At 32.7% G+C, this 22,084-nt stretch overlaps 1 protein-coding gene across 4 annotated transcripts in view; it reads left to right on the plus strand.

The window, feature by feature from the left end:
- The window catches only part of LOC137634107 (uncharacterized), a 65,138-nt gene that overhangs the window by 18,951 nt on the left and 24,103 nt on the right, over window positions 1-22,084 (plus strand). For 2 of the 4 annotated variants that reach the window (XR_011042450.1, XR_011042451.1), the window contains exons 7-9: window positions 1,331-1,456; window positions 3,429-3,633; window positions 18,255-18,367. Coding sequence is in view for 1 of the 4 variants with exons in the window: in XM_068366330.1 (XP_068222431.1) it covers window positions 1,331-1,456; window positions 3,429-3,620 (318 nt within the window). In the remaining 3 variants the exon portion in view is untranslated. Of the gene's footprint in view, window positions 1-1,330; window positions 1,457-3,428; window positions 3,634-18,254; window positions 18,416-22,084 lie in introns of those variants that run through there. The other 2 variants (XM_068366330.1, XR_011042452.1) reach the window with 2 other exon arrangements.

Consider the following 22,084-nt stretch of genomic DNA (forward strand, 5'->3'; position numbering starts at 1 on the left):
AATGCCTTTACCAAGGAGTGCTGTAGCATTTCTATATACTGATATCCAAGTCTATATAGAAATACAAAAGGATGGTTAGAGGACATTTTGTATGGTAGCCAAATTTAAAAAGATTTTTCCATTCTACTCTGTGCTTCCTAGTATTAAATGTGTTAGATAATCGGATCCGTTTTACGGTTATTTCATCAGAACAACAGGAAAAAAACACAGAACTTTTGCTATTCGATGCTTGTAAATTAACCAAACTGAAGAAAATACTATATAAACAATGTACCGAGTAACTTTTCAAGTATTTATCATAAAAGCACCGTAACAATTAGACTTTACCATCATTTACTTCGCAAAACTTAATATTTATCGTGAAGCATATATTCGTGTATTAAAAGCTGCTCGTGTGGTGGCAATGTTTAATGTAAAATGATGTAGTACTATGATTGATACGTGGTATGAACATTAGTAACAAAAAACATTTCTCAGAATGGTGTCAACCCTCAATGGATTAGTCATCTAACAATTCTTAATGTATCAAGAAGATACCCGGATATTATCATTTTGCAAAACCCGTGTTTTGTGTTATACAGAAATAACTATAGTTATCATTTCATTATATTTTATCGCTACACATACATAACATCAATAAGTTTCGAGTTTTCGTGGTTTTTAGGAGAAAATGTAAAATTATGCTAAAATGATAGAATATATCAACAGTATGAAGAAAATGTCACATTATTGTGAAGAGTACTATGAAAATATCTATGTACTTAGGCATATAACCATTTGGAAAATGTTTCTGTGAAGTGACCTCATGTTCCAATGAAATGAGCATTGCTCAATACTACACAGTATTCTAGAAGTTTTATTCCAGCTTTTACCAAGTTGTGGAATGATCTTCCTAATCGGGTAGTTGAATCAGTAGAACTTGAAAAGTTAAAAGTTGGAGCAAATGTTTTTATGTTGACCAGGATGACATAAGTCCTTTTATATTTTACATATGGCATATCTGTTTTTGATGTTGTTGATAGTTTATATAGGACATATCTGTTTTGACGTTGTTACTGTTTTTAGAATGATTTATTGTTAATTTGTTTTCATCGTTTATTTATTTCCTTATTTCCTTTCCCCACTGGGCTATTTTTCCCTATTGGAGCCCTTGGGCTTATAGCATCTTGCTTTTCCAACTAGGGTTGTAGCTTGGCTAGTAATAAATAATAATAATAATAATAATAATAATAATAATAATAATAATAATAATAATAATAATAATAATAATAATCGTTACCGTGTGCTGATGCAAATGATTTCGTTCTTTTTTTTCGGTGGTGTTCTGTAGGCGAAACATGGTGAGCCATTCCCGTGGGGTTACTTTGGAAATGCCATTTTCTACATAGCCCGAATCCCGCTTTTGGTTTTAGGCCCATCTCGTGTTCACGAATCTTGTACCGGTCTTCAAGAAACAGTTAGTATTTATAAATATTGGCTGCATGCTACGTTTTATACACGTTAATGTATCCATCCTATTCATTAATATATCACTGATTTAATGGAAAAATGCATTATTTGAGTGAACGTCTCTTTTTTTTTTATTCTAATACATTTTTTTTTCACTTATATGTTGCATCGATTATATTGGTGTTCCATTATAGAGTGCAATCTATTCCTTTCTTGTCTTCATCATCCTCTTTCGTTTGCTATGTTAAGAATAATTTCTCTTAAAAATCAGAAACCACTTTACCCTTATCGTTGTCCTGTGTTCAAAATATATTTATATAACGTACTTACATGGACTCTTTCTACTTAGCATTTTATTACATTTATTTATATTTCAGATGTATTCATTCTCTAACTGCGAAAACAATATTAACTTAAATATTTTGGAATTTTCATCGTTTATTCATTGGGTCTTCTACTGTCTGGACTGTATTTAATCCTGACCGAAAAAAGTTCACATCATGTTTCGTTGTTAATTTCAGTATTTTCCTTATACGTTCACCCAATCACTACTTGGGACGTTTTTATAGCAGAGAGAGAGAGAGAGAGAGAGAGAGAGAGAGAGAGAGAGAGAGAGAGAGAGAGAGAGAGACTTTGTAAGGGCTAGAGAAAACTTCGAGATTTCTTCATTAAGAAACATGTTTAGTAACTTTTCTTTGAATTGCGAATCATATAATTGTCATATGTTTTAACCATTCTTTTCGGATGAAGTGGTGCCATAAGTACAGTAAAACCAATTTTATCAACAGACTTTCTTATTGTAAGATAGTACTTTTCTTTGCAATTTCAATGTTTAAACAATTTCAGTACCTTAACAATAAAAGAACGTGGTAATTCGACCATTTGAAGTTAATAATTTTAACTTGACAAATGGGATTTCATTATTTATAAATGTCAAATAAGTTCGTATACAATGATTTAGCAATTACAAGTATTAGATTTAGCATAAATCGAAAGCTTTTGTTATTTAATTTGTTTTTTATTTCGTCTGGACAACCCTGGTAGTAACAAAAAGCAAAATCATTATCTTTTTATCAGCAAACTTACTAACTTTACGAATATTAGATTTATCCGTCGTTTCGTGAATCCTTGAAAATCTTCCTTTGGGTAAATCCTATACCTTTCATCATCATCATCATCATCATTCTAAATTAATTGTTGCTCCTTTCCCAAAGTGAATGTTCTCCATATCAAGTATTATGTTAAATTATCGTTACTCCTTTAGCCATCGTCAGTTCACATGGTACAAACGTGTCTTGCTTGAAATTTTATGGCTGCATGTTTTTCCTCGACACAGCATGTTTGCTTTTTCATACTACTTTGCAAAGATTTTTTTTTTTTTTTTTTTTTTTTTTCTTTTTAATGCAATGTATTATTTTCGCTTGACATGTGCGAGTTTATGAAGTGCTTTATGCATTTTTGAAGAAACAAATATTATCTTCGAGTTTATATCGTATTTAATTGCCTTTTAATTAAACTTTGATGACTGAGCGGTTGGGTGGTCCAAGTTTCGAGGTTCATTTTAGACTGGTTTATTTCAAACTAATCTCACTGCCTGGTTGCTGCTTTTCTATTATATGGCTAGTTTAACCGGAACAACTCACCAACTGAAACGTTTAAAGAATCATAAAGGTTGGATGGTATATGTTATGCTGGTTTTATTCCAGTAAGCTACCTTGCCTCATGTGTGATAGTGCTGACAGTAATAAGAGGCCATGTGTGAACCGCTGAACTTTGTCAGACCCACCGAAAAAAAAAAAAAAGTGTAAAGTTAAAGTAGAAGGTAATTCGTCTTAGAACCTCTGAAGAAATTGAATTAAGAATAGATTTTGCAAATTTTGTAAGAATTAGATGTAAACTAGTTGATAAAGCATCGCAGAACAGATGGAAAAATAAAATCTTGACATGATTTAAATTTTCTTGGACACTGCGTGAACCAGATAGCGAAACAGTACACGCGACTTGTCGTACAAGGGAAACGGTGCCGTCTTCTGGAGGCTGTGATGGACAGGTTGAATGTCACGGTGAATCACGGGATATCAGCCTTTGGATTCTTCACTATCAAACGGGAGACTCTGCTCACCTTCTCTTCAATTGTTGCTTCTTACGTCGTCATCATGCTGCAGTCGTAAGACTTTCTGATAGGTAATCTTTTCCTTAGTTATGTAAGTTTCTGGAGTTTGATTACAGTCATTTGGTTTGTATTATGGTGATCAATCTCTTATAGCACCTCAATTCCTTTTATTTAGTTCAATCACTCACACACACACACACACACACATATATATATATATATATATATATATATATGTATATATATATATATATATATATATATATATATATATATATATATATATATATGCATATATGTGTGTGTATGTATGTATGTATGTATGTATGTATATATATATATATATATATATATATATATATATATATGTGTGTGTGTGTGTGTGCGTATAAATATATATATATATATATATATATATATATATATATATATATATATATATATGATTATGGTCCCTGGGTTGCAGCTGCAAGACGTTGATCATTATAACTAATAAGACAGCCGGTAGCTTATTTCATTTTATTTATTACCAACAGTCTTCACGTTTCATTCTTTAGACTTTTGTGACAAAAATTACTGTTGTAGGACTTCGGTCTGATTTTACATGAAAAACTCAATAAAACATCTAAATATATTAGTGTGTTTAAAACCTATAAGATGGAAAAAACAGGAATCTTTTTTCTTGATAACTCAGTATGTTTATCGTTAGACAGAAACACTATTTTGGTCTTCACACTAAAAATCCGATATGTAATGTAGGGTATGTAAATTTCTTTAGTGTCGTGTAATGAGAGAATCCACATATCAACAATTAATTGGTGTTTTGTTATTATCCAGTAATGTTTTCCTTTGGATTTCGATGAAATCGAAACTGAAACCGTACGCATTTAAACAATTCTGACAGGCATCCATCCCGTTGAGCTTACGCGGTATTTGAAATATATTATTTACGTCATGAAAGCCACTGTGTTTTTCTCGTTGATGATATAATAAGCGTAATGGGTTAAAACTAAACTAACACCCTGGGTTATCATAAATTGTAGATTTTGATGAGAATGTGGATAGTGTTTGACCTTGATATGCGATCGCTGATTCAGGTATTCCGTTTGTATAAAAAAAAAAAGCCGAATTTGGTTGAGTCCCTTGTCAGGCTGGGAGGAACGTAGAGAGGAAAGGACCCCCTTTTTTCATTTGTTTGATGTCGGCAACCCCCCAAAATTGTGGGAAGTGCCTTGGTACATGTATGTATAAAAAAATGCTCATTATGAAATTTTTTTTTCACCATCTAAAGTGTAACGGTATAGGTTTCGCTATAGGCCCGAGAAATGGTATTGCATAATTTAACACACTGTACTTATAACTCTCGAGGTAAGTTGATGAATTATATGCTTATGACAAAGTGAGGTCCAGCGTGTCATGTATTTATTATCCATAATTTTTTTAGCTTCATTGATATGAAACAGTTCTGATAAACTGTGAAGAACGTACAATTAGAATAGCCGTTGGTTACGCTAGAATACTTGAATATATCATATCATTAATTCCACCTGAGTAGCTCTCTCTCTCTCTCTCTCTCTGTGTGTGTGTGTGTAGTTTCTAGTATAAATCAACATTACGAGGAGATATTACCGGTCCAGGGTACGATAAGAATAAAAATGCCGGTACTCCTTATCAGATAGTTTGAGGAAGACTGGTTCAGATGATTCATACAGTTTTGTAGGACAGGTGCAAAAACAATTTATGTATTACTCAAAAACCTCGTACTACAAGTAGGTAAGTAATGTTAAAAACATCCTAGAAGAACTTGCGGCTACTGTTGAAGTATAGAAAATATGAGGAAGCAATGTCTAATATATATATATATATATATATATATATATATATATATATATATATATATATATATATATATATATATATATATATATAAGATACCATGATACTAAACTGTGAAATTTGGTTACATGATCTGCTTTGACTGAAATTTTCCAATTCTATTTTATGTACTGTGTCTGGAATTTTATTTCAGTGACATTTACATGTTCAGTATATGCCATTTACGTATATTTACCATTTCAACTCTACCACCGTATACAACAGCATTACCTGCTAATATTCGTTACAGTTTTTTTTTTAACATTGGTCAATCTTAATGAAAATATATAAATAAACTGTAATTTCGTTTCACGTTAGATTTAAGAAATCGGAAAGAAAACGGACCACTAGCACGGTTTTTCTAGCTGTTCATAGAGGGCGCCTCGCAACTTTGTGATTGGGCATTCAGAATTGTCCAGTTCTGGAGACTCCTTGAATTGTTCCCTGAACCCAAAATTAAAAGATTTTCAACAAACTCGCGTCCTTTCTTCAGGGAACCTGTGAGGTGACGTTGGTCCCTCCTCATAAACTGGTATGTTGAGGTGTTCGTAGAAGCTTTTTGTTATTTTGTTTATTTGTATGATCTGGTACGTTCTTGAAATTGTTTTATATGGTTTAATGTTAGGTATTTGAGAAAAATTTAATGGACTGTCATATTTGAGTTTTACCTCGAGCATTTTAGGAAATTGACTGTTTCCGTCATATGAGCTTTGTGTAATTTGTTTTGCAATGGCTTTTAAAAAAATCCCCTTCGGTATTTTCTTGGGCAATTACCGACTTCAAAATCCCCTCCGGTATTTTCTTTGGGCAATTACCGACTTCGGTAGCTTTTTCGATTTTGGAAGATTCGGCCGCTATTGATAGCAGCCTTTTTCAGTGAAGCTTTGGGAGTTTTTTTAGCTAGCCTCTGGAGTGTGGATAAGTTTCTATTTAAAAGATCGGTATTATGATTCTTGAAATTTACCGAGACTTTGCGATCTTTAGATTTAAATTTTTTAGGGCATTGTAATCGATTCTACTGTTAACCGATGTAGGGAGTACATTATGGGACAAGTGAAAAACCTTAGGCATGTCATGAAGAAACCTATGGTCTTGGGATCTTAAAAGATCTATAATGGGATTTTAGGATTGGAATTTCAATGCTAACTTTGTTTATGAACGGTGTTCCGACGTCTTGGAAAAGAAAATAGAGTAATGTAGGCTATTAATTTTATGAACGTTGTTGGTATTCGAATTTTTTTTTTTTTATTTCCAGAAATAGGATTTTGGTTGAAAAAATGATAGATAAAAGGACTTTTATTTCTTCACTGGTAATTGTTGGAACATATAATTCCTTTATCAACTTTTTCTGGTTAATAAATTTGTAATCGAATTTGTAGATTTACAACTTGGAGGGGATGCTAAAAATATCGAACTTTAGTAGATAGGCGTTTTATCAGTTTTATGAAGCCTTTTTCTAAAGTAGTTTAGGAACTCTTGATTTTGTGGTATTTAGTAAAATTGTAGAAACTAAGCTAGTTTTGAGTTTTTGGAAGAATCCTAACTCTAGAAGTTTAGCAGTCTCCGAAACAACCAATTGTGAAATAGCGATCGTTGAACTAAAATTTTTGACAACTTTTTCCCAGTTCTGAAGGTTCTTAAACTATTTTTCATATTTTAATAACTAAGATTTGTAGTTATATAGTGGTTTTGACATGCGTATGTTGATAATTTGAGGCTTTCAACTTTGCAAAAGGCCCTTTGGTTATTTTCAAAATGGCTTTGATATTGGTAAGATTATTTTGTAAACCATCCCAATGTGTAAAAATTTTATATTTGGCCTAGGGTTGCCGTTTATTCTCTCTAGCTTTAGAATTTACGAAGTTGAAACTTTTAACAAGCTTGTTTTTCGGCAATTTTAGCTAGATTTATATTTTAATGCTTCATATTTCGGCACGTTTATTTATATTAACATAGACCTAGGCCTACCTGTCCTCAAACTTATGGATTTAGAGATTTTAGTAGCTGTTTTTACCGGGTGTTTGTTCGGGTAGGTCACTTTTGAGCAGTCGGAATTTGATAGCTTAGAAGTTTAACTTCGTATTTGTAAGGTTTTGTTCAGTTATTTTCTGAAATGTTTTTGGGGTTTTGTTATCTCTTAAGAAATTGAAATTGAAAGGCTTTTGCATCTCTTACGAAATTGAAATTGAGAGGTTTGGTAGCTTTTACGAAATTTATTATTAGCAAAGCTACAACTCTAGTTGGAAAAGATGCTATAAGCCCAAGGGCTCCAGGTTAAAATAACCTAGTGAGGAAAGGAAATAAGGAAATAAACTAAGTAATTAAGAATTGGAATTAAATATTTTAAAAACATTAACATTAAGAGATTTGGTATATATACTATAAAAACTCTTGTAAGCCTGTTTAACATAAAAATATTTGCTGAGAACCTTTGAAGTTCTACCGATTCAACTACCAGAGTAGATCATTCCACAACTTTGGCACAGCTGGAATAAAAATTCTATAGTACTGTGTAGTAATAAGTTATGATGAAGGCCTGACTATTAGAATTAACTGCGCAACTAGTATTAGGAACAATGAAACTGTTCGGGAAGATCTGAATGTAAAGGATGGTCAGATTTCCAAGAAATCTTATGTAACATGCATAAATAACTAATTGAACGACGGTGCCAGATGTATCTTTATCCGGAATAAATTTAATACAGTAAGTTCTGTCCAACAAATTAAGATAAGAATCAGCAACTGAATAAATACAATACTCGAAACAAGGCAAAACGAAAGAATTAAATACTACTTCAGAATATTGATCACCAAAAATCTGGAAACTTTCTCAATAAGCCAATTTTTTTGTGCAATTGATGACAGACCTAATGTTTCTCAAAAATAAATTTGCTGTCGAGAATCACACCTAAAATTTTAAGTCGTACAAAGTTAAATTAACATTATCAATCCTGAGATCCGGATGTTGAGGAACCACCCTTGACCTACTTACAACTTGAGTTTTGTTAGGACTTAACTTCATACCCCATAATTTAGACCAAGCACTAATTTAGCTAGATCTCTATCAAGGGCTTCAGCATCCCTATGTCTACATTAAGAAGATAGAATTGATACAAAGAATATAATCTGCATATGCAACAAGCATGTTTTCTAGACCAAACCACATGTGTATAGTCAGTTCTGTTGTTGGGTGTTTTAGTACAAAACTTAAAACCATGTTCAGACATCAAATATTTCCGTTTTCTGAAAGATGGCAATTTTCGGGTGCATTGGAAACCATATGTGGTCGAGCTCATAAAATGAATCTTTAAAATTTGGTTTGTTCTGTTCATTTTGCAAACTGTGATTTCATGGATATGAAGTCTCATTTGCTGCAAATTTAAGTTACTACTGAAAAAAGACGCAGTGCCTTGTTTGGAGGTAACTTTTTTGTTAATTATTCCAATTATAATTACCAAATGAAAAAAAAAATCTAATTTATTATTACGAATTGTTGACTGATTGGTTAGCACATTGCGTAAAAGAAAAAACTTGGTAAAGAATGTAATTATATTTCATTTCACTTTTTTTTTTTTTTCTCAAACCAAGGTGACAAACTATATAAAATTCTGCGTATGGCGCCCGAACAGGGACTTACTCGAATCTAAGCAGTTTATTTCTTATTTTCGTATTGGTGTTGAGCCCCCTCCCCATGCGTGTTTACATTTTGTTTACATTTTTTTTTCGGACGTTAGAAATTGTTGGGCATTTTGAGTATCGTAGTTTTGCGGTATTTTATATTTGGTGTTTCATTTTTTGATAGCATTTTGGTCATTTAATTACTGTCTGTCTGTATAGATTGCCTTACCTTGTGTAAGACCCGGGCTCTTGCCTGTGGGCAGCCCGGAAGTTTAATTACCTGATTTTGTTGAAATTTGTGCATGGTTATTTAGAACCTTTTTGCCTTTTCTAAGTACATTTCTTAGTATACTGTGTTGGTATATTTATAATTTTTCTTGCAGTTTTTTAAGGTATAGTGATTAATTTTTTGATCGTGCATTTTTTATTAGTATTTATGTCGGACTTGAAGATATTGATTGCACGCGTAAAACCATCAGAGCCCGTGCAACTCTTGCTCATAACAAATGTAGTACATATGAAACGCTTAACAGCTCTCAGCAAGCAGTAATGGAGATGAGCCTAGACGAGTACAAGATTGAGCGTTCTGAATTAGATCATGATATTCAGACTCGTAAATTTGTTGACGTTCAAGAATTTGATGAGGGAGATCTTGAAACAGAGGTTGACACATGTGAGGATTATATGTAAGATATAACAATGTTTAGTGATGTTAAAATGTTTGTCATCTACTACTCCTACTTCATCAGGTAACAATAGGGTAGATGAGGCACGTACTTTTGAAGCAGCCAGTAGCGCCATTACCTAAATATTCTAGCACTGAGGGAGGTTTTATTAAGTTTATAAGAGTTTGAGATTACTACTGCTTCATACAGTTACCCTGATAGGGATTTGTTTTTGTTACAGCAGGTTTCGGGTAATGCTAAGACACTTCTAAACTCTCTCGAAGTAGATAAGCAGACATAAAAGGATGCGAAAATTTATAAGTGCTGCCTTTGCTTCTCCTGAGAATCTTAAATTTGGAACTATAAAGAAGCTGACCGAGCTCAAGTTAGGTTATAATTAAGATCCATTTGAATTAATTTCCAAAACTAAAATGATTATGGAATCGTTCAGGTCTTTATCTTTGAGTGTAGATGAGGTAATACAGTATTTTGTATGGAATGGTTTAAACGGTGCTTTTAAAACTCATTCAATGTCAGTGGTAAGAATAAGCCTTCCGTTAAGGAAATTGTGGATAATTTTTTTCACTGCAAATGAGCGTTATGTGCAGCATAAACCACAGTGAGTAAGTTTAGAAGTCCTCAAAAGGGGAAAGAAACAAATAGTTCGTTTTGCTCCTGCAGTCAAGTGTCTTGTAATATTTTTGATAATTGCTCTTCGTGTTCGGATGCTGATAGAAATTCTATTTCTCATTGTACAAGATATAAAACTCCCCAAGCAAAGATTAATAGAATCGGTAAACTGAATGGATGTACGAGATGTGCTAGATTGAACCACAAAGCAAACTCGTGTAAATTCACGTTTAGGAAGAAATTTTCTCATTGTTACGGCTCGCATTTTATATTTTTGTGTACTCGTGGTTTTTCCGGTTCACATACTAATACAGCTGTTGACAATGTAAGTAGTGCTAGTACAAGTAAAGTGGAAGCAAGTAGTGGGGTTGTAGTTTTGCAAAGTTCAAGTTTTGATTCGGTGCTTCCCACTTTTTCATTTAACATAGCAATTCCTGCTACCGTGCTTAAATGATAGTGGTCACAAAGTTCATTTGTAAGCGAAAGGTTGCAGTCATCTCATGAATTTAGTCCTTCAAATGAATATAAAATTAACTATTAAAGGATTCAATAAGCCTGTTATATCAAAGTAAACTTAAAGTCCCTCTCCAACTCGGTGAGCATGCTTAAAATCCCTGCTTTGGTGGTTCCTAATATTAACGTATATTTGAAGTTGCCTAACCCTGGTAAAATTGTACAAAATTTTAAGGATAAGGGCTATGTTTTAGCATATTAATATTTAAGTATAAAGAGTCGGGAGATTGGAAACATTGAATTTATTTTAGGATCAGATGCAGCTCGATGTATTGCAGGGAGGGATGTATGTTTTGGTAATAGCTTATTGTATATTTGTTCTCCTGTGGGTGTACTTTTGGTTGGTAATTTAGACAGTTTAAATATATCAGCTCTGCCAACCTATGTATCTTCAGACAGTGATAAGAGTAGTTTGCCTTTAGCACCCCTACCTACTATAATTTTGTATAGAGTAATATTGCAGAGTCGTGCAATTTTTATTTCTAGTTTAGTTGAACCTCTCGATAACCCATATTTGGAAAATTTAGATTTTTCATCGGTTTCCACGCAATCTAATTTTTGTGTTTTAGATGATAAAGGTGAACTTATTGGGTCCAAATTTACCAAGCTAGTAATGAAATTTTAGAAGAATGTGGAAAATATATTTACTACGATAATCAGGTTTATAATGAGGAAAACATTGAGGTTCATGATACCCCCATTAATTATTCATTGAATAATATCTCCCAAGATTTAGACGGCAGGATTGTTGTTCCTCTTTTATGGAACAAAAGGGTTTCACATTGCCTATCAAAAAAACTGAATTAGCAAGCTGAACACAGAATGAGCAAGCTGAACACGAATGTCATGAACTATGTTTAAGGCAATTTGCCTTAAACATCATAGTTAATGGCATTAATGTTCAGCTTGCTCATTCTGGTGGTTATGCAGTCCTTTCTGAACTTAAAAGATTTTACATTCCATGCCATTTTTCTGTCATAAAGAAGTGTTTAAAACGTGTTCATTGCAAACGATTCAATGCTAGAGCTATTGAGTTAAATCAGTCAATATCGTGAATTCCGGTTAAATCCTGCTAATATTGTTTTTTTAGAACGTTATGAAATATAGGTTATTCTTTTATATCTCTTGCATATTTTTTACTCTTTTACTTCAAACAGAAGATAGTGTATAAAATTCTGCGTACAAACATCTAAGGAATAGTATTTGAAAGTAAATGATTTGATAAGTGGAATATGCAGGTTATTTAGAGCATGATTTGGAGCCCTGTAATCTTAGGTTGTGGGGAAAAAAAATTAATTGACCTTTTGTGAGAAAACGCCTACCCAGAATCTCAGTGCAGACATAGATATTCCTTTCTACAGATGATCCTCATTTACTCAAGTTAGTCAGGGCTAACCTTATAGATTCTGGGTTTGTTGCCAAACGGAGGTCATCCGATAAGGATGATCTGAAATGCTTTTTTGAAATGCTTAAGACGTCTTATCCCAACGCAGTGAATTTCTAGTACAGTTTGAAAGAATGTTTACTAGGAAAAGTAGCCCCGATAAGTGAAAAGTGTAATAGTTATACATGCAATGAAAATAAAGACTGCCTCATACAATATTGGTCGAGTGTTCATCTACATAAGGGAAAAGAACAAATAAAATACGATGAATTGCCATGGGTAAAGAGTGAATAAACAGTTCCTTTGAGGCATGCGCAGAAGTGGCCTAAATGGTACCGCTGCCCGGCCGACCTTATATATGTAGATCTTGTGTATAGTATGGAAAGTAATGGGCCTAGAACACTACCCTGAGGAACACCAAATAACACCTTCCTATACTCACTATGGTGCCCATCAAAAACACTTTTGCGATCTATTAGTTAAAAATTCAATCATGATTAACACGGTCAAAGGCAGCACTAAAATGAAGGCCAGTCATACCAACTTCCTGACCACAATCAAGGGCTTTATGTACAGCATTGGAGATTGTAAGGGCATCACATGCTCCAAGGCATTTACAAAAACCAAATTGCAAACTAGGGAACAGATTACCTTTAGCAAACTTATAGACGTATTGCCAGAAGGCGTTCAAAAACTTAGAAAATGAGTCATGGAAATTGGGCGGTAATCAGTGGGACTTCAGCTACCACAAACGGATTTACAAAGTGGAGTAACATTAACAATTCTCCAAGTGGTAAAAGCTCTTCTTGCTAACTTGTACGAAATAACAACTTTGGAGCTAAAAAATCTGCAGTCTTTATTAAAATCAAGGAAAAATACCATTTGGGCAAATATAAGTATTTTGGTAGCTTTTACGAATTATAAATATAAAAATTTGGTAGCTTTTACGAAATTAAAATTTCAAGGTTTTGGCTCATTTGACGAAATTTAAATTTCAAGATTTTGGCATATTTTACGAAATTTAAATTTAAAGATTTTGGCATATTTTACGATATTTTGAAATTAGTTTTAATGAACTTGTCAATAAATTTCGATATTTGACGAAATTTAAATTTTAAGATTTTGGCCTATTTTACGAAATTTAAATTTAAAGGTTTTGGCATATTTTACGAAATTTAAATTTAAAGATTTTGCCATATTTTACGAAATTAAAATTTAAAGGTTTGGCAGTCATTACTAAATTAAATCTCAGGTTTTGATTGGTTTTACGAAATTTAGATTTTAAGGTTGATTTAGACATTTGTCTTTAATATTCTAATTAGGTTTTGAACTTTGCATATTTTGAGGCTAGCGTGTTAGTTTTAAGTTTATAGATTTTACAAAATGTTTAATTAGCAGCGATCTAAAGAACCCGAATTTTTTTCTGCCTTTAAAGTTCCGATAACTTCGCATTAGATGGTTGTAGGGTTATGAACTTTCTATTAAGGAACATTTTTGCTAATTTACTAAATTTTGATATTAGTTTTAATGAACTTAGCAGTAAATTTCGATAACTAGGATTTGGTAGCTTGATTTTACATGTGTAAAGATTTTGAATCTTTCAGGTTTGGTATTTGTCATAAGCTAGATTTTATAGCCTTTTGCCAACGTTTTTGAGAAAAGGTATTTCAGATGTTTGGGATATATTTTAAGAAAATTGACAATTGAATTTTTATGAAATTGGAGCTTCTGTTACTTTTTCGAATTTGCTATTATACATGAACTTTCCTGGTATTTTCTGTCCATTTTATAAACTATTGGAATTTAAAGATCTTACTCCAATTTTATCCTCTTTGCTGGTTTTTGCGATGTTATTTGGTTATAAACACAATTTCACATTAAAATTAACTCTGGTGCAGGTAGTCTTGTTACGAACTTATTGTAATCTTATTGTATCAAATATTGGTATTTTATTAGATTTTGTATACCTTAACTTATTTACAAAATTAAACTAAATACGGGACGAGATTCTAACTGCAAAGAGATTTGATATTGGCTATAATGGAATTTTAGGTGAGGTTTTTTATAATTTGATAGCAGTTTTTATTGGGAAAATAACTACTAATATGGACTTATTTTTTCCGGCTTAGATGTTGCGAAGCTCGTTTTTAGAATTGCCAACTTTTATTTTCAAAGCTTGTGCTTTATCCATTTTTATTAAATTAGATTACTTTTACTGGTATCTCGTAAGTTTTAGAACTTGTGGTGCAACTTATGTCGGTTTATAAGCAGTAAAATAAAGTACTGGCTTTTATAAGTGATTAGGATGAACCCTTTTTTTATTTTGTCTTGGGGATTCGGACAACTGCCGTTGTATGGAGCTGTGTAAAATATCTAATGGTTGGCTGGAAGTTTTTTTACGATAGACCAATCGAAATAATTTGCTTAAATTATACTGTAGAATGGTGCAATATTAGTTAGGACATTGATACTCATAATTGAATAGTTCTTTGCAAATACACTATTTTGAATCATATGCTACTGGCGGAAACCTCCAACGAAGTTAGATTTTAGTAAATAACCGTTTTGCTCTTGCCATATCACAGGAACCTCTTTTCACCTGTTAGTTCAGAAATAGGCGGTGCTTCTGTAATTTAAACCTTTGTTTTCAGTATTTTAATATGCAATATAATCAGATGTTTTTATTGATCATGTTAATTATTAAAGGTTAGGGTAGAAACGTTGATATTAGTCCATTCATTGGAAGTTACGTTCATGTTCGAACAGATGCTGGAGCGCCAAGCTCCAACCCCCCCCCCCTCCCCTTTAAGTGTATTCATTCACCCCTTTAGTTTGTATAATTAATGATTAACACTAAAATACTAGCCCATGGGACTTGTGTAGCGAAGAATGTTCTGCTTGCCAGAACATAGCAGTGAGACAATGTTTAATCTCGAGCGAAGCAAGCATAGTTCTGAGTAAAACCCAATAGATAATTACCAATTAAGTAATGAGGTATTTGTTGTACGGTGATTTAACACTTACAAACTAGAGGAAAAATTAATCCTAGCTTACGAACGACTACATGGAAAATGGTTTGTACCCCCACGTATTGTGTGCCCGTGTGCCCAGAAGTTGTGGCAAAAATAGTCCATTTTTTGTTTCATTGTTACTCTGTTTTGATTACGGTATTTTGTATTTTTTGACGATGACAGTCTCATTCAGAAATCTAAATCAAAATAAAATATTGAAACACTACAAAATGCATTATAAACCTGTCTTATTTTCTATAAGTTATGGCAAAATGTTAGCAGTATATTAGAATTGCTATGAAGTGGATAGTCAGACTTTAGCTTTACTTTTACTTTAGGACTATTTTCCGTATCCTGTGACACACGGAAAAGCCATGTGCCCTGTAGAAACTAAAGATTTATCATATACATCAAGTTGTGTGTATTATATAGATAATTCTCGTTAATTGTCAAAGCCATGGTATCATAACTTTTCAGTCTTTATATATCCTACTCCTAGTGGGGCCGGTTTTTGGAAGCTCTAATATAGAACCTACAGTAGAGATGCGTCTTGACTTTAGTAACGTGAAACAAAATGTACCTATTCTTGTCTATACTATTTGGTGGCTGCACGGTGAAGCAGATTTTTAAAATAATTTGAGCCTTTTGTTCTAATAGCCAAATCACATTTTAGAATGTTATAATAGGCAACAAAATGTAGTGCAATCAGTACAAAAGTAATCATTTCTCAGTAGGATAAGTTTATAAATCTTTACCATTTTGTACTTCTAAGTTGCATTTAGGGATAGGTTAATTAGTCAATAAACGTAATTAGTTCCTTTACGTATTATAAATCCAGAAGTGCTCTTTCCATGATTAAAATAACTTATCATTAAAAGCTGTAAATGTTCATTAGTTTTGTCTTTGTTTTCGATTTAACATGTTTCATGGAGGAACAATAGCCTAAAAAGTGTTCCCAGTGGAGTTTTCGCAAAACATCTTCCAGTAACGGTAATCTCCTCTTTGGTTGTAGCTGGTATGACCTTGACTGATAAAAAGGTATTTTCAAGACCAAGGGTGATTCTCAACGAATTTCGGTCATTTATAGTTTAACCTAGTATGTCTTGTAGGGGGCACACAATAGGCCACAGATAGTCTGCCTGATATAAATGGGGGTGGGCTGTTTTTTTTTTTTTTTTTTTTTTTTTTTTTTTTTTTTTTTTTTTTTTTTTTTTTTTTTTTTTTTTTTTTAAAAGTAATATTAGGACAAGTATTGTGATGGTACAGTATGGTAATTTTTTTAATGATTGGTTGTAATTTTACAGACAAGTATTGTAGTGGTTTTAATTGTGGCCTGTTATTTACTTAATGAGGATTTGCCTAATCAACATTTAGTAATTTCAGTTTGATGGAGGATTAAGCTTTTGTAACTTCACTTTTTTGTGCTCTTGAAAGTGCTTAATTGTTTGGGTTATCTAAATTTGCATCACTACAAAACCCATTTGAAGTTTATGAATCAAAGATTAACAGCTGTTTGGAAATGTTTATCCCAGGTGCCTTAACGTAGCTTGGTCTAGTCATTTATATAGTAGAGCCGCTGTCAGTTTCTACAATAGTTTCCCCTTTGTAATTGGAAGTAATCTTTTAAATCCGCTTTGTATGGATTCTAAAAAATGCAAAAAAAAAAAATGCACTTCTAACAATATCAATGTTTAATAAGGTGGTGTAATGTATTAAATCAGTTCCTAGCAGTCCTGTCTTTTTGTATAGCATATAGGATTTCCTTTTGAGTAATTTGGTTTGTAAAGTTTCCCATATCTTAGGATTTATTCATATTGAACATGTTGAACTGGTTATGACAACGCTATATCAGTTGAAACTGAAGATTTTACTGATTACTAATTCACGGAGGGTAGGGCAACACAGTATAATTTTGGTAGAAATTTGTAATTTCTACATTGAAAAAAATCCAGAATTAAAGTAAATTAAGCCATGAATTCTGCCCATAGCTAAGTGTCGTGAGATTGTCACTTCAAAGAATTAATTTTTATAACAAGGATTTTCTAGGAAGTAATACTGCTGTAAAGAATTTGTCGAAAAAATTTAAAAATCTTTGAATGTTGCCACGCATTTAGTTTTAAAAACATTAACGCTAAGGAGTGATATTACGGTCACCAACCCGTGAAAGAAGATAAAGTATGGTAAAAATTACGATCGCTGTTATTTTTTTGAAATACGGCTGAGAACAGTATTTTTTACTGAGAGTATCTTTCTAAAATTACCGTTATTTTTTAAACGGTGTACTGTGCAGTAAAGTAAGCTAACCAAAAACTGATTGTAAATAAACTAAATTACGAATATATTACAGTAAAATTTAAATTGAACGACAATCACCCATGAAGCACGTGCTAACGACCCAGGTTAAGCACATAGTATTGCACGGTTTTGAAGTTCTTTAGTTATGAAGTTTCAAAGAATTATCGTTGGAAAACTGGTCGCAGATTATCAATTGATGTACTTATAATAAGCATTCGACGTAGACAATGTGGCACGATTCTTGCAGAATTAGTTTGTCATTGGTAAAGGAAGCAAGAGTTACTGAGCACCATCTAAAGACTAGTGAATAGAGCTCAAACCTGGAACACCTGTAAAACAAACCATGGGAATCTGCGACGAGAAATAAATTTCCTGCTGGTTCGCTAATTGTACAGCTGGTTTCCTGGTGACGATAGAATTTTTCGAAGGATAAAACTTTTACTTCAGTTTCTTTGAAATTAGGCTGAATAACCTTATTTGGAGGCTGTCAAACTTCTCCCACTGTGAAAGTCTTTCAAACGTTCGAAATGTTAATTCCCTTCTAATTATTTTAGGCTTAAATGGATAGTGACTAAGGACATTAATTTAATTCATAACTGAAGTGCAACAAATGGTTTAGATAAGATATTGGGGCAATGATTAAATTGATGAATTGTGGTCTTATGCCTACCAAATGTACTTACCTCTATTTTCTCTTTCAGCTTTAGCTGCTTACTGAAGGAAATACTTAGTACGTCAAGAAAGAAAATTTGGATGAAACTACCAAAAAGGAATAATTTCGAATTCTGGTGTTCTGTATAATTCAATTACAAAAGTAAGAAATGTATTTAGACTTCTGTTTATAGTAAACTAACTGATAAAACTTTGTTTTTTCCTATCCTTCGGTTTTACCTGCTGCTGCATGTTGTTGGTGTAAGATCTTGCAAAGTACTAACTGTAGCCCAAGAGTAAGGAAGTTAATTTGCTGAACATTAAACTTTGTACTCCTAAATCTTAAAACTTTTGAGTTTTAAAAAGTAAATAGTCTGAAGTATTAGCCTACCAATCTGGGAGCATTGAAGTGTTAACTTTGTTGATTATTGGGCAACTCAATACTTGAAAGACCACTTAAGCTTAAACAGCCTTGGTCCCAACTTAGTTTGCGCACAAGCTTAAGCAAGGAAGACTTTTAACGTAAAATATCGAATGGTTAACCCCGATGGAGAGTGAACACTTTGAATATACTCGTATTTCACCAAAATGACGTTTGAAAGATCTAATATGGGTGACTTGGAGATTTTTCTCAACTGTAGGTAAAGTATTAACAGGCTCTAGTAAAAAATAAGTGACACCTAATGCAGCAGAAATGTCAAATACTGTCATTGCTGTTGATTTTAAAGACTGGAGGCTAAGGATAATTAGGTGCTGGCGCGCATGGTTTTAGTAATGATTTACTTATATAATGGGAAATAAGATGATCGGGCGTTCAAATTTCTACATATTTTAAACTTATTATAAAATTATGGAATTCAGCTAGGTATTACGAGCAAAGAAAATTTGAATTTAAGAGCAATAGATAGCAAAAGTATTAAATCCTAGGCAATACTTTGAAACTGCAGTTGTGCATAAATTTGTTAAAGTACTGATAATTATTGCATAATACATTGATATACTTGAAATTAGAAAATAGAATTCTAATTTAGATGAATGTAAATATTATTTGATAGTAAGCCAGTTATTTGAACTGGCAAAATAAGTTTGCTCTATCCAATCTGAAAATTGATATGTAATATTTGAATTGGTTCAACATATAATGCGCAGGTTTACAGCATAGGTTAATGAAGTAGAAGTAACAAACCAAAAACATTAAATTCACCCGGAGGCAAGGTTGTGTTGAATTGAAATCAGTTTTGATTTAACAAATCCGAAATGTTGAAAATGTGTAACGTAAACGTTACATATTCTGTGCATGTTAAATAGAAGAGTAATTAACCTCCATAAAAAACTTAGAAGCATGTTGAAATAACTGCTTGAAAATAAGAGAATAATCGATATAGGCTAAGCATTGGTGCTTTTGTTGTAATGGTAAATTAGAAGTAAGATTAACTAGTGCTGGTTTTCTTGAAAATTCTATATTGGAAAACTTTTAAATAGCTATTCTAACTAGGCGGTCATCCCACGGGGAACCAGAACGAACCCTACATGTTAAAAGTTTCTTGGATTTTAGTCTTGTTAAAATTAACGCTCGGTAATATTACACTGTAAAGCAGATTGCCTATATCCCCCATATAAATAGAGTCTGCTTGATGCACACTGAATTATTGTACGTGGATCTATGCGGCGTCCTTTTGGTCTCTGCTTCATTTAGATTTTCAGCCTTCAGCTAAACCTCAGTTCCGCTTCGTATGAGCACCATCCCACAATTACTTGGTGCACTAACAACTGCGAGGTTTTCCCGCACTTGCAATAGTTTTGATCATGCTGAAACATTTGACTTCCATTGCTGTACTGTGCTTTAATCTACAGATGCGATGCATAAAGTTAATGCAAATTAAGGCTATGCAAAGGACTGGTAAATCCATAAGGTTAAAATAGGTGTGCTTCAAGTTTGTGTAGTTCTAACGCTCTTATGTAATGGGGTTTTGACATAAATACTTTGGTCAGATGTTATTCAAAATTGCTGAATAGCTAATTGCATGGACAAATTAACTCAAAGGCAAAATTTTTAAATAGGGCCACTTAACTTTGGTCCAGATTGAAAGTACCACAGTATCACAATTGCCCAGTGCAACTTTACTCGGTCTGTTAAGTTTCATGTGTACTTTGCGTGAGAAACACATTAATCTTAAAATCCGCAAACTGGAGCGAGTTTAGCGGATATCAAACTTTAGTTAGTATTTGACAGTGAACTCATTAGTGTGGGTTAAAGGTTCTATTATATGCCCGGCTTGTCAGCAACAGTGCGTTGATTATGAAGACGCTAACAATCAGCAGGCTTGGAAATATATAAAACGCAGGATAATTGAGCCATGTGCTTTTCAAATAGCAGCAGCCTTTTTTGAAGTGGTGTTAGCTTTTAGAAGTTTTTTTCATAATAAATTTTTTAATACTGTTAAGCTCCACTAATTAGCTCATTTACTATTTAATCTATCTAGACTCTTAAGGAAGGTCCTACATAAGTTGATTTTTCCCGTACCGTAATAGAAATGTCGCTTTACATTTTTATACGACGTAGCAAAATAAAGAAATATTAGCATTTTTACGCATTTGATATCTACGTATACAGGAATTACATGGTAATTATGAATATAAATACTATTACTAATATCACTGAATTATTTTTATTCTCTTTAACAGACATCATAATCCTTTTCTCGAGAGATTATTTTTTAACTAAGAAATTATATTTTTCTTTTTTCATTTACAAAACTTTTTGAGAAAAAATGTTGATTCAGTACCTTAGGTTTTACACTAACATCGGTTGTGACCTTTTCGATCCAGCGTTGATGATTTCACATCGAAAATTATCCATAATTGTAGTAATTGTAGTTCGTGTCGTGTAAGATTCAAGATAGTACAATTTGTTAAAGCCAAGGACTAAGTTATAGGGTTTATGTTCCAACGGGCTGATGGTTATAGTATATTACTCTCATATGTGAATTAATCTCCATGTAAGTTACAAGTGCGTGTAGGCTACATGATTTGCTGAAAAAAATCTGCGGATATATATTTTCTTTTTTCTTTTTATAGAGGTGCTAACCATTATGCACTATCATTAAAATTTTATAGTTCGGCAAATTGTTTGATTTTAAAAATTTTCTCGGGTAACTTATACTTTACATTAAATATTGAAAATGAGACTCAAATATCTATTCACCCACCTGAAGTCTTCTATAACAGTTTGCCTATATTTTTTTTTTTTTTTGCTTTTTTTTTTGCTTGGCATAATTTTAATTCAAAGCTAAGCTTATAAATTCCATCATTAGCTCTGTCGTTGGGTGGAAGTGGCAGAAGAGTTGAAAGTCATTTAAGAAACATACATGCATTACGAATATATTTCGTATATTTGGAAATTTTGTAGTGATGAAGGCAAGGAACAAGTTAAGTGAAGGGCTTTGATGCGACATACTAACCAACTTAACCTTTTTCCTCAGTGGATTTTATGAAGCTAAGTCATTTACTCGATTTCTTTGGACAAGTTGTAGTGTATTTTTTGCGCTTAAAATATTCAAGATTAGAATGAATAGTTCACTGCAACTTGAAATAATGTCATTCAGCTGAGGCAGGACTGCTTAATCTTGCTTGTGCGTATTTTGTAATTGCAGTAATTATTAATATAGTTACTATCGAAGTATTAACTTCCGTCTTGGCTATTGTAAAACTATTTAGTTTATTTGGTAGTATGGTTTCAGTAGAAACTTGACTAATAGGCTACAAATAATACTGTATTTCAACAAATATACCCTTAACTACTTAGGTATTGATAGTGTGAAATGTTGGGCGCTTGTATTTTTCCTTTTAGGGGATATGTATCTAAACCATTCCTTGTCAA

This window comes from Palaemon carinicauda, chromosome 44 (genome assembly GCF_036898095.1).
Source record: "Palaemon carinicauda isolate YSFRI2023 chromosome 44, ASM3689809v2, whole genome shotgun sequence".
NCBI classification, from domain to species: Eukaryota; Metazoa; Arthropoda; class Malacostraca; order Decapoda; family Palaemonidae; genus Palaemon; species Palaemon carinicauda.